Source organism: Falco peregrinus, chromosome 14 (assembly GCF_023634155.1).
Source record: "Falco peregrinus isolate bFalPer1 chromosome 14, bFalPer1.pri, whole genome shotgun sequence".
Classification (NCBI taxonomy): Eukaryota; Metazoa; Chordata; class Aves; order Falconiformes; family Falconidae; genus Falco; species Falco peregrinus.
In genome coordinates, this window is record NC_073734.1 from 6,927,404 (window position 1) to 6,940,679 (window position 13,276).

General features: G+C 37.1%; 1 protein-coding gene and 1 long non-coding RNA gene across 10 annotated transcripts in view; one reads left to right on the forward strand and one right to left on the reverse strand.

Annotated features, from left to right (window-relative positions):
- LOC114011415 (uncharacterized) overlaps positions 1–13,276 on the forward strand; it is a 39,814-nt gene that overhangs the window by 22,549 nt on the left and 3,989 nt on the right. For all 8 annotated transcript variants that reach the window (XR_008749773.1, XR_008749776.1, XR_008749775.1 and 5 more), the window contains one exon: positions 9,203–9,382. This is a non-coding gene — a long non-coding RNA (uncharacterized LOC114011415). The remainder of the gene's footprint in view (positions 1–9,202; positions 9,383–13,276) is intronic.
- The window catches only part of CDH13 (cadherin 13), a 509,204-nt gene that overhangs the window by 10,196 nt on the left and 485,732 nt on the right, over positions 1–13,276 (reverse strand). The window contains exons 12-13 of one of the 2 annotated variants that reach the window (XM_005234781.3): positions 10,499–10,732; positions 9,019–9,234 (exon numbers count right to left, since the gene is read on the reverse strand). In XM_005234781.3, coding sequence (XP_005234838.1) covers positions 9,019–9,234; positions 10,499–10,732 — 450 coding nt within the window. Of the gene's footprint in view, positions 1–8,995; positions 9,235–10,498; positions 10,733–13,276 lie in introns of those variants that run through there. The other variant, XM_027782937.2, reaches the window with a different exon arrangement.

The window sequence follows — 13,276 nt, forward strand, 5'->3', positions numbered from 1 at the left end:
TCTACCTACAACAAGTAATTTTCTGCATACGGCTGCAGGCGTGAAAGCCACAGAGGCGGTGTGTGCATCCTTGTTCTGACATGGTCACCCCAAACCTTTCCCTCAAGGTATCTGGGGAATGCACGAGCAGCATAAAGCTAGCGTAGCTATATATAACTTCTTTCTGCAGAAATCGCTCTCACTGAAGCCTCTAATGTGATCCTCACCAATTTTAGAGGGTTTCTGACTATCCTGGTATTGTCTTCTCAGAAAAAGAAGGGAATCTTTTTCACCCCAAATCTCGATGAATTTGAGGTTGAAACAGCTACCCCATACAGATACCATGTGCCCTTATTCCTGCAATTAAGATATTTAGTTTTAGTGTCAGGAAGAGCAGTAGGTATGCTTGTGACTGCAGCAAATTAGCCATTTCACTGAACAGTAATGCCTTGTGGAAAAGTTTATAAGGAAGAGAGAAGTAAAAGAGTTTATCCTGAAAATTTTCAGCTTAAAGCATTGTATATAATTTGTTTCTCATTAATGTGAGTAAATTATTTCAAAGTTCTTAATGATAGGAAAAACACAGTATGCACTAGTACTGTGTTTGTGAAATGAGTGTCTCATAATTCTGCTCAAAGCTTCAGTAGGCTCTCATGTATCAATGTCAATATTTAACTTCAGGAGCTGAAATGATGGTGCGTGCTATGCAGTCGGCCAAAACTGGCAAGACAGTAGAGAAACATGCCAATCCAAAGCAATCAGCTTGCACATGGGACTAAGTTGCTCAGGCTGAAGTAATTTTCAAAAGGTATCTGTGTGTGTGTCTCAATGCTAATTTATTTATTGTAAGACTTTACTGGCAGATCTTAAACAGTGCTGATTTATGCCAAAGCACTCTTACCCTTCTGGCAAGGGCCCTGCTCCCTGTTGAATCCTTGTTTCTGCTTCACCTCTTCCTTGTCATATATACTCACTATGTCACGGGCTGTTCTTATGAAGTGCGAAATGTATGTGCATACAAGAAACACCAGCTGAAAGGAAAGTTCCTCAGATCAACTAAAGGATTAGCTATGTTTGCTTAAAAGTTTAGAAACATGTACAACTCAATCCAGGGCACTGCTACATTTATCACATAAAGCATCGTGTAATAAAATTCCTGTCCACTAGGAATATGAAGCACCGTACTGGTAGTGATGGTAATTTCTAGTGAAAAGCAACTAAAATGTCCTAGATTACTATTTTTTTAATTGATATGTATTTTATCTAGATACTTTGCTAAAGCAATGTTGCCTTCATTTGACCAACAGGAAATAAATGCTTCCTTTCTTTTCCAGTTCTTTCAAAACATAACAATTGCAGAACTGACTGCCTGCAGCCTGGAAGTATATTTCCTCGTGCTTTAATCTGATAAATTTCAGCAAGTGAAATGAATAAGTACAGTTTTGAAATAATAGCATTGAACAAGTCTCCTAATTTTTCATCTTTATGCTGAAAATGAAATGCATCAAATGTAATGGCTAGCCAGCCTTCTACAGCAATGTGTAACTACTTAAGCAGTCAGTTCTCATCTTCCACAGCAGTACAGCTTAGTTTACTATCAGGTTTTAATAAGTAGAATGTGAACATAAGTAGTCCAGACGCATTCAGATCTGTAGGTATACATTAACCCCAGCCTGAAATACTAAAAGAATCATCTGAAAAAAAAACCCCTTAGTAAATAATACTTTTCTCTCATTTATATTCTTATGCTTAGAAGCTATGGAAAAGGAAAAATCAAATTAGAAAATTTCCAGGTTTGGCTGTCTTGATTTCAACCTATTTCAGAATATTTCAAGAAGAACTCATAAGCATGACAGCTTACATAAGTGCTAAGAATGACATGTAAATTAAGTGTATGGCTAAAGTAAGGCTTTAGGATGTAGCCTGAAATACTCCAAACATCAATGGCCTTCCAAAGGACTTAGTAAGTATCAGCTGTCCAGTGGAGAAACAAAAGCAACATCATCTAACCTTTGCACACATTTTAGTCTATGCCTATTAGTTTTTAATATCACATATCACATTTAAAGCTGAATAACAAGCTGTCCACATTTTGAGGCATTTGGATGTTGTTGGATGTTTTCCCACTCTATAACAGAGACAGCTAAAAGAAACAAAAATCCCATGGTGTATAGTAGCCATTAATGACAGAAAACATATTTGAACTGGTCATTTATTCAGTTCTCGTTTTCAGCCATAGTCCACTACAGAACAAATTCAGATGATAACTATCTGAAGTTATATATTTATGTGACTTTAAGAGGTTGTTCAGAAAAGAAATACAATATATTATATATCAACAGTTACTGTTGAGAACTGTTGAGAAAATGAAAACATAAAATGTTCATTTGAATTCACAACACTGAATGGTCTATCAAGCCAATCTCTTTAAATGTTCATTTCATGTCTACAGAATGACCATCAGGAGCAATATTACAGCTCTTAGGGAAGGAGCTGTATTTGCTAGTAATGCTTTTCTCTTTTGCATTCCAAACACGCATCTTCTAAACTGTCGTATTTTTTCATGTCTATACTTCTGGAACATGTTTGGATGGTTTAAAATGTGCATAAAATGCCATTTCCCAGCTAATTGACTCAATAAAATGTAATGTCATTAAGTACATTTTAAATATGCTGATGTACAATTTGAGAGTATTTCTATTTGTCATGTCTATATGACTAGGTATATAAACATCGTGTCTCCAATTATGTACATACATATGGACTTCTGTGCCATTTCAAGCCCCATTAACTTTAGGTGGGCTCCCAAAGCCAACTGCACAACAAATTGCAGGACTGAGTAGACCCGTAGAGAAATTAGAAGACTGGGCATAGAGGTCTGTTTAAAAGAGAGATTCAAATTGAAACCATCTTAATTTGAATGCAGTCCTTTAACCCCCCAAACCATCCTTTCCTTACTAAAGTCTAATGGACCAAAATCTTTAAGATGACATGTAACAATGGTATTGTTCTCATACATACGTTTGAGAAAGCATCTATATTCACTGATAATTTAGCGGTAACATGAATAATGTTTATATGGAGAAAAGCATCTGTAACAAATATAATAAGTATTAGAGTAATAGTGGATGTTGCTGCTGATATTATTTGTTTTAGGAAGTGAGATTTACATCACTGGAACTCACTAAACGTCAGTAATTTCAAATTACTTGCTTAGCATCACTTAGCTGCTACTTTAGGTACCCACATGATATGCACTTTAATGCAAGAATATAAATTAGAATAGTGCAACACCCACCCCACCCCCAACCTACCCCCTACCTCCTTTCCACAGCAAAACACTCCCTATCTTGGTAGTTTTTGAAATTCTAGCCAATATAGGGATGTTTTACTTCTCAGATATGGGAAAATTTATCTTGCAAACTGTCCTAGTCTTTCTAATTAAACTGATATTTTTTTAATTAAATGCCATGCTCTGAAAGGAAGAAAATTTCTATAGAAGATTAAAATATGATCAGATAACCTAAAAGGTAAAAAAAAAAAAGTATTTTTTTTAGCAATTTCACCTGTTGGGAATGGTCCTTTTTGGAATATATGGAATAGGGATGAACTCTTTCTTTTTTTCTTGGGAAAAACAAAAATCCTACTAGCTGCGCCATGAAAAAAATACGCTACCTGATTTTCTAAAACTAAGCCAAGTAACTCACAATAAAGGCTGAAAACTGTGAATCTGCAGGTAACAAATCTGCACTTGTAATGGAAAGAGCAATGACCTTAAAGGTCTTTTCCATGTGAAACCTGCTATGATTTGTCTTAGTCTTATGCCATTCAAGAATGTGTTGCTTCAGTCTTCAGATGTTTGATATTCCTGCACAAATAACATAGGATGTACAAGAGATACAGATGCTTCTCCTGCTTTGAAAAATGAACTGGGTGAAAGATAACACTGCGGTTTTAACTCCAGCTGTCTATGTTCAGGTAAATTCAAATCCACCAGTTTACTATAATTTGAATTTTTGTGATAGTTTAATACCAAATACGTAATTTTCAAGGGACAAAAAAGAAAAAAGAAAAAAAAAAAAGACATTATTTCTATTTACCCTGTAGCTGCATTCCTCAAATCAGAAAAAAATTATGGTGTGGGATAGCAGGCATTAAACCAGGAAAAGTTGGTGGAAATTAATAAGTTAAATTCAAGGGTGTCACTAAGGCTTCTTTGCAATCACAGTACAGACATCTGTGCAAGCCTCTGTTTTTCAACACACCTGAGGCCTTTCACCCTCAGTTTAACAAATTAATTTCAATGTAGAGACCTCGAGCTTATTTAATTTCTTCATAGCAGTATTTCCCCCCCAGTCTCTCACCTTACATGCTGTTCATAATAATGGAATACTTTAAGCGCAAATCAACTTAGAACTTTGTAGTCTGCTGGCCATGTTAACAAAAAGAAGTTTCTTATCAATGGATGACAGTCAACTAAGATATCAAAAATATTTTATTTTCAACATGAAGTGTTTGAAGTCTAGTCTTCCTAACAAGAAAATTTAAGGAAAATATTATTGCTAGTGTGACTGAGTTACTAATAGAATTGCTCTGAATTCTGCTTCTTCAGGACATGGCTGTTGTGCTTTTAGTTCTTCTTTTTCCCTTGATTCAACACATTTGAATCTAACTTGATCTTTTATGCTGGTAGAATATAAAAGGAAACATTAAATGCAATTATCACTCTATGAATATGCCATTAAGTGAAATAATTATTGTCAAATCAAAAGTCCTGAAAATGCAAATATTCTTTTAAATAATGTTATAAACAATTTGTAATTGCTATAAAGTATAGTTCTGCCAGCTAGAGAAGTTATTTCGCAGTCTCCCATAGGGCCTGGGGCAGTTTTCATTGCCAACTTCATTACAACAATATACACAAATCTGGTTTTCTCTTAGTCTTTCACTTTCTTTTTTTTTTTTTTTTTTCTCAGTCACCTGTATGTAACTTAAGGCCTAACAGTTCTTTGATGCATGCCTTTGATTTGGCTTGTTCTGACCAAGTTCCATATGGAAAATTACTCTGCCATGTCATTGCCAGTGGGCAAAAAGAACAGCTTTACCAACCCCTATATATCTTGAGAAGAGATTGCTGTTAAAGGTTTTCTAAACATATTAATGACAACTTGTTGTGAAATTGATGATAAATAAAAACTTTCAAGGTCCGCTGTTCTCCTTTTTAGGTCTGGTTCAACCAATACCCAAATGAAATACCAGTGACCAATTTGCAATAAGGGGCACATTTCCCCCTATCTCTCTCTTCCCACATCCTTATGGAATGTTGTAGATACTCTCTTACTAAAAATGATCAGGAGCCTTCCAGAGGGAACTTGTTTATAAATCTAGTCTTATTGAGCACATCACTTTGGTTACATTCATTCTGAAAAGGAGCTATTTTACCTGCGTCAGTTGAAAACATGAGATGACTGAGATGACAGAGCAGTAAAGGACAACACGGACAACCTCAGACCCAGCACCAGACAGCTGCATAACACAATTTCTCCCACTTTTTGTCTTCCTCAAGTAACTAATTTCTGCAGTCTTTCTTCCTGACTAGGAAGCCAGATCTATTTTTTTTGATCCGTTCTTTTAGAATTTAGTAATTCAGGTTGAGCAAAATTTAGTACATTTTGGTTCTATCTTTCCTCCAGTAGTGGCTGGGAAAAGCTAACAGAGGACAAGATCCCACTACACTAGGTCTCGTCTTAAACATCATGTCTGCAATAATGACAGCCTTAATATTCTCTCCAATATTTATTAGCATGAACTATTAGAACTTCAGAAAGTCCTCTACTTGTTCACTACACATCTTCCCAGCTTAACTTCAGTGATTCCCAGTGGTAACAAGTTAGGTTAAATACAAAAGATGCACCTTTTTTTCAATCAACTCTGTATTCACCATCTTTTAATCCCATGAAAGACCTTACTCTCTTGTTGTGGAAAACCAGCAATCTGTCCACATACTTTGGCATCCTGTATTTTCTATTTCTGACTAACAAGAACTCCTAAATATTTCTTCTTCCAAGTATATCTACCTTTCCAAGAGCTTCTGGGCAACTGCAGTCTGTATCCCATTATCCCTCAATATACTGAACACAGTAGGGCTGCTACAGAGTAAGCAAAACTGCTCCTTTTTGCATGCATTACAGTTTTAATCAGGCTCTTCAGTTCTATGCTCAGATACTTCAGAAATCTACCACATATGACTTCCTTCATGATTTATGAAAGAGGCACATATTCTAAGTATAGATAATAATTGCATCATTTAAATGATAATACCAAGATGTTTTGTATGGGGAGGAGATTCATGCAGGGCATTTTTACCATGAACAGCTCTTTCATAAGGCTATCTATCCTCACAGCAGATGTCAAATACAAAAAGAAATACTTTGGCATGAATAACAAAGTTCATTTGACTGAAGGATTTACCTCCTAGGAACAAGAGCCTCATAAAACATAAACATTGGGAGCAAAGTGAGCCACGTAAGGGCTTTTGCAAAAATTAAACCCATAACTTGCCACTAGAAATGGGATGTTTCATCTGTTCAATAAGCACTAAAGTTCTCTTTGTTTTTATGGCATCGTAATCTTTGATTACTCTGATAAATATTTGGACTATAGAAAACATTGCAATGGAACTAATCGCAGTTATAAAAAAACCCTATGTGTGAAAATGAATTGGGAATGCAATGATACCAGCACATTCTAGAGAAGTTCAAATACAGAACGACATTATTTTAACTGGCTCCTGGCCTCATTCTTTTACGTCTCCACGTAGCCATTTACACTTGAGGAAAATGGTTATGAAAATTGTTATGTGTGCTGGCTTTGCATAAGCATGATAAGGTGACTGTACCAGACGTGGAATAACCAGCCTCACTTTGTGTCACTGGCTGAACCCAAACCCCAAAACTGAATAAGCAGAAAATAGGTCTCCCCATGCTGAAGTCTGTTGTGGAATTCACACTGTCACTCACAACAACCATGTATAAAACAGCCTCTGTCCCAAGAGGGAGATCTTTCCTTCCCCTTCCTTTCAACACACCTACTATTTCTCTTTGTTTTGGTTTTATTACTCAGATAACAGAAACGAACATCATCCTGCTGGCAGAGTATGTGCGTAATCTTACTCCACTCTCTGTTTAAAATTACAGCTCCCTCTATACTTATTACAGTACTCTGAATGAATGTAAGGTATCAGAAAGGCTCCAGGCATGTCTGTATTGTTCACAGTGTAAAGACTCTTCAGTGCTATTTATTCTTTTACAGTAAGAGAGGGAATCCCTGTCATTCAGAGCACCATTCAGGTGCCAGAGGCCTATATGCTGCCCACAGTCCAGCTGGACAAGATCTGTTAATCAAGAGGAGCAATGCAAGAAGAGCTTTCCAGTCCCTAAAACTGCTTTTTAAAATTCAACATAAGGAAAATGGTCAGACTTCTTTGGGGGATAGAAGAAAGCAATGCGAATACTTTCAAAAGCAAAAAGCTTTTCTCTACCTCATTGTATTCTGAGCAGATGCATTAATGTAAATAAAGTTCAAGTGCAAATCATGTCAGATATGAAAGTAATTGCTGTGGTGAAAGTCATGCCTAGTATAGCACCAGCAACATTTATGAAGTAGTAACAAGAATATATTTGAATCAATGGGCTGCATATTTATATCACTGATGTAACAGTGTCACGTACTGTCAAATATTTTTAACAAATTACTTCTAACAGCTGAAGTCTGTATTTGGTTCCAGCAGACTGCACCCAGAATAACTGAGCCAAAGCCAGTGGAGATACTTCAGGTGTCACTGATTGGAACAAAGAACTTGAATTCGCACTTAGCATTTATATAGTCCTTTTCATCTTCAAAGAGCATCACAAACATTAGCTAGTTCTAATTCTCTTACAATGACCTTCATGCTACCCTTTTGGGATAAAAGTAATATATTATAAGACAAAACCTGACAAGATGTGTAATCAAGCATACAACACGCCTCAGATGTGTAAACTATCTCTGCCTTGACCTCTATCTCTGCCTCATGGTAGATTTTATCTCATCAAGAATATAAGGCCTTTCACCATGACTCAGGTATTAATTCACCAGACAATGTATTTTACTAACATAGAAGTATGATAATAATCCTTGAATAACAGATTTACTCTCATAGTTGTAGGATACTGCTATTCCTTTTTAGCAGACAAGAAATAAAAAATAACACTGCATCAAAACTTTTGCTGGAAGCCGCCACAGGACAAGCCAGGGACATATCTAACTTAGATGCTGGGATCCCATGGCTTTGAATTCCTACTGTTCAGTCGTTTTGGGATTATTAAAAAAAAAAACCAAACAACAAACAAAACCAAAAAAACCACAAACCACCTCCTTCCAATTCAAATTAGGGATCTTGTCTCTTTTAGAAAGCTTTCTCAGAAGCTTCCTTTACACATCAGTTCTCTCTGCCCTCCAACCCCAACTTGCAATTTCATTATCAATTCTGGATGGCTCTAAGCCCAGAATCTTGAATAAGTTCCTCATGTTCCAGTTGCTTGCGCACTTTATACAGAGGAATAGATTGAAGCAGACAGTACTCATTTTCATGGTGACCCTGAACAGCTATTGTTAGAAGTACACCTTTAATCTCCTGTTTCTGTTCTTGAATTGAATTCAAGTGGGGAGAGATGAAAGAAAGTGTCTCACAAATCTGCTACTACAGCTGGTGCTTCTTAGTTTATCATATGCTAGCTCTAATTCCCTTTGATTCTGCTTAAAATTATTGCTTCTCTTTTTTAATTTGACAACCAGGCATTTGTTGCTATTTTTTGACTATGAAACCCCCTCCCCTCCCTCTGCCTTATAGCTACTTCCTCAGGAAAAAAACCACCAAAATTTACTGCATTATGATATCAATGTATGAATTCAACTTCTCCCTTGGTAGGTTTGCTTATGCAGCGTACAAATGAGCAGCTAAATAATACTTCATTACTTACAGTTCAGGAAAAGACTTACAAAATAAACTGAAGAGTGAAAGAAGGATAAGGGTCATGCTGATATGAAGGGCATCAGTTGCACTGCAGTCCATTTTGGATTTCTTGCAGGAACACACTTGTAATTTCAGTTCTGTGTTGTTAGTCAGAGGTGGTTTTCCAGAATCTGTCACTGAGATTGGGATGTTGTAATTGGCCTTTTTCAGGTTTTGAAGCAGGATGACCTGGGCATGAGTATCTGCAAAGGATAAGGGGAAAATGAGCCAAAGAGTGGTTGTTTGGAAGGCAAGAGGAATCTGCAAATACCAGACGTGCCACAGTTACTCATGGAAATTAAGAATAAAATGAGAACACTCTAAGGAAAAGATTAAAGAATTGAATTGCAGGTAAGAAGAGGCAGTACAGAAATTCATTCATGGGCTGAGAGCTAATTGCAAACTTATTCTAAACCCCATCAAAAGAAAGACTTTGAAGAGCCCCTTTTGTTTGGTCTGCAAATTATTAGCAGAATTTGCCTGTGGAAACTGATATACTAATGAAATGTTGAGGCATCTCATCCCCAAAGCAACACGAGAGGGAAGAATACATCTATTTCCTAAAGGAAAAAACTCTTCTTGCAAGGAAGTACAGGCAAAACTGCTTCCCCAGCTTGACTGAGAAGGCAGTAAAGGGAAGCAATGCCCCTTCAAATTCACAGATCTGCTCCACCTGAGCAATAGTGGCTCATAACAGCTCTTGGTACCCAGGTGAGTGCCTTAACTCTTTTAGGAGGTTTGATGTTTGGAGAACAGCAAAGAAAATAACACCTCCACTTGCAAGTACAGGCATCACACCAGTCTTTAGTTTTTTCTAAGAAGAATATAAAATTAACTGCTAGAGATTTGATAGTGACAGAGATAAATGATACATGCTAGAAAACAAATAGAAATAATCTACATTAAAAACAAATGTAGTACTTTGTGCCCACAATTTGCCATACAAACCTTCTTGCAACTGCATAGCATGTGCTTTGACCCTTTTAGCAATAACATATGGTCCCAGTGCATTTGGGCATTTTATTTGTGAAGACTCTGTACTTAAAATCAGGAAAAATTTCAGGTACATTGCTAAAGCCCATGAAAAAGTTTCATGCTGTCCTAAAGCAAAGCCTTGTGCATCTCATGCAAACAAATTCCATGCCATGAAATGTGGCAATCTTTGCAAAACTATGCCATTAGTTGTCTTTCATACAAAGCTGAAAGAGAAAAGTTTGGTCAATGTAATGAGAAGAGGAGAAACAGTTCAGATTTCAGAGAAAAAGCAGGCAGGTGGTATGTCCCACCAGGCAGCTGGTCCGAGCCAAAACAGCATGGTGTAAAAGCTGCAGCAATGGGTCCATCCTGCAAGACTCATGCACAGCTGCTCCTGAATTCACATAATGGGTAGCCTCAGGGCGAGTATACTGGGATGTAGAGGTTGGAGGACCAAACGCATAAGGAAAAAAATAAATGTAATTGACTTACTGTTAAGCTTGGTGATTCTCCACAATTTTTCTGGGCCAGATTGCTTACTCAGTTCAAATTTGAAGGGATCTGTGTTGGGATGAAGGTCTTTGTCTGACGCTCCTAGTACCACTACCTTGAGATCTTTCGCATCGTCACAAACTTTTGCCAGTGTTGGATAAAGGGATGGGACATTGTCATTGACATCCTGCAAGGTGATGTGTAATGTTCCTGTACCTGTAGCAGGAGGGTTACCTATACGAAAAAAAACAAACGCATGTTTATTAAATCATAATTCCATAAACACTTCCTCTTATTTGTACCTGCATGCTTGCAGAGGAAATAATTTTTATAGTTCTTACCTCTGTTATATGAAAATTATGGCTTTAAAAACCTGATGAGTCGGTATTGTAAATTTGTTGCTGTATTTTCAGAATGCAGACTGCCTGATTCTCTACAGTATGGATAATTATTCTAAGGAAACCTCTGGGAGAGGAATATTTTGAAGTTAAAATGAGATTAGGACATGAATAGATATCTGGAAAACAATCTGTTCATAAACACATACTGAGAGAAACATAGTAGGAAACATCCCCTAGATAGACAGCACGGCATTAAAATAATCAAGAACAAGACAAGTAAGAGGAAAAATGAGAGCAGAGGGGAATCAATTTTTATGGCGGGTGCCCATAAACAGAACAGGACCAGATCGTTCCCCAGCAACCCTTAGGGCCACATTTAGTTATGTCAGCAGAAGTGAAACCTGTCAACATGCAACTCTGGAAGATGAGATCTTTTATCTACCCAGAGCCAGCCTGCGTTAGCAGTGGAGTTTCAAGCTTTCCCAAATTGTTTGTCAGCCTGCCTCAGCCCTGACCTGAAAGAATCAGCTTCAGAGGTGTGTATGTTGTTTATTCACCATGGTACTGCTACAAGCCTTTGTGCCAAGGCTGTGACTGACAAACCAGCCGTGGCACTGCCAGTGTTTGTAACGTCTGCCCACTGGGAGCCAGACTGAGACTAGCACCTCATTTCAGGGAGGTCAGAGAGGAGCTGACAAGTGATAATAATTTTTAGTCACTACAGATGTGGCCCATGTTGAGCCAGTAACCTACTGCTTTCAGTCTAGAGCTCAGTATCTTATTACGGATCCCTTTGCCATCCCATTTTACGTGATCCAAGATTTTTAAATGCACATTACTTCCTTCGTTGTATACTGTACTTAATAATTATTTCTCCTTTGAAATGCTGCGCTTCTGGTTTGTGTTATTCGTTCTGCTGGTTTGGTACACAAGATCTATGATCTCTGCACATCCCTTAGCTATAAACACTTAGCAAGTAGAAAGGATTCAAGAGGTTGCACTTAACCTGTAAAGCACTAGTGCAGTGTGTCATGGTAGTTTTAAGTTTAGCACTGAAAGAGGTGCACTTTAGCATAATTACCCTGCCTATAGCAGCCCAATAAACTATGGAAATACTGCTGCACTGTGAGTGCATCCTAAGGGAGAAGTAAATACCCTGTGGTCCAGATCTGATAAACTACTAAGTGTAGCAGAATGCAATTAGTCCTTTCAATAACAAATGTTACTAATGGTGACACTTCATCTGTTTCATGCACATAGAAATGCTTAACAAAGGCAGAATTTTCATAGTTCTTTAGCTTCCCCCCCGCCTCCTCATCCTGCACTTTGTCATCAGAAGGGTTAGGGTTGAATTCTTTTTAATGAAAAAGAAATTATTTTTCACTTTTTATTGGACTAATTGAATTTGCAGAAAGACTCCAATACATTTTTTGTTCTTGATATGTTATTAAGTAAAGTCATACGGCAGAATGGATGAAAAGACATTTGAGTATTTGAAATATGATCATAAAAGCCAGCCTTTCATGCACTTAATTAAACTGCTGTCTTTAATTTTGAATGCATTATTTCCACACTGGACTGATAATGTCTTATGCACTGCCCTTCTTATCTTTCTCTGAAGTCAGTAATATTAAAATCTGCCTTTTGAAATTAAGAAGCCAACAGCATTATGAACGTACTGTTATTTTGTCAGACGCAGATATGGCTGCATTTTCTCTGCCGCGCAAATGTTTCACTCTCTTTATATGGCTTATGGGCCAGTCAACTATTACACACAAATCGAGAGAAAGGAAATTGCTTCTGTCCATTTCAATGACTTATTCTCTGATTGGTTTATTCATAATGATTTAAACAAAATCTTTTGGTGATTTATGAAGACCTCCAAAAGAAAAATAAGCAAATGTCAAGGTCATAAAGTGAAGCTTGTTAACACGCATGTCATAAAAAATACAGCAAGAAATGAATCAATGAAAAATGGTCACAACATATCCATTGGGAATATATGACTTTCATAAATTTGACAGTATTATGCCTTTGAAATAATTAAAAAAAAATCCCATGATCTCCAGACTGCTTTGGTTTTGAAATGAAAGATTTCCATAGCATATTTTAATTCTGAAATAAAACTTCTCCTGATTTGTATTGTAAAACCTTGTGGCTGAAAGCACAATTAATGCATAAACCAAGACACAAAGGGTTCTGTCCAACAGCCCTTGGGAGCAGCTTTTTGCCCCATTTTTGTCACTGAACTGAATTGGCCATTCCTCCTGAAGGTGAACACTTTAAACCTTTAGTTGTCTTCAGAGTCATTTGGGACAGAGATATTTTCAAAGTCCTGCTAAGCTCCGGTAAGTGTCATAGCTGTGATTATATTATGGCAAACATGGATGAAACAGCATTACTCGTGTGTGTAAAAAACTAAAACAGAGACTGAAGG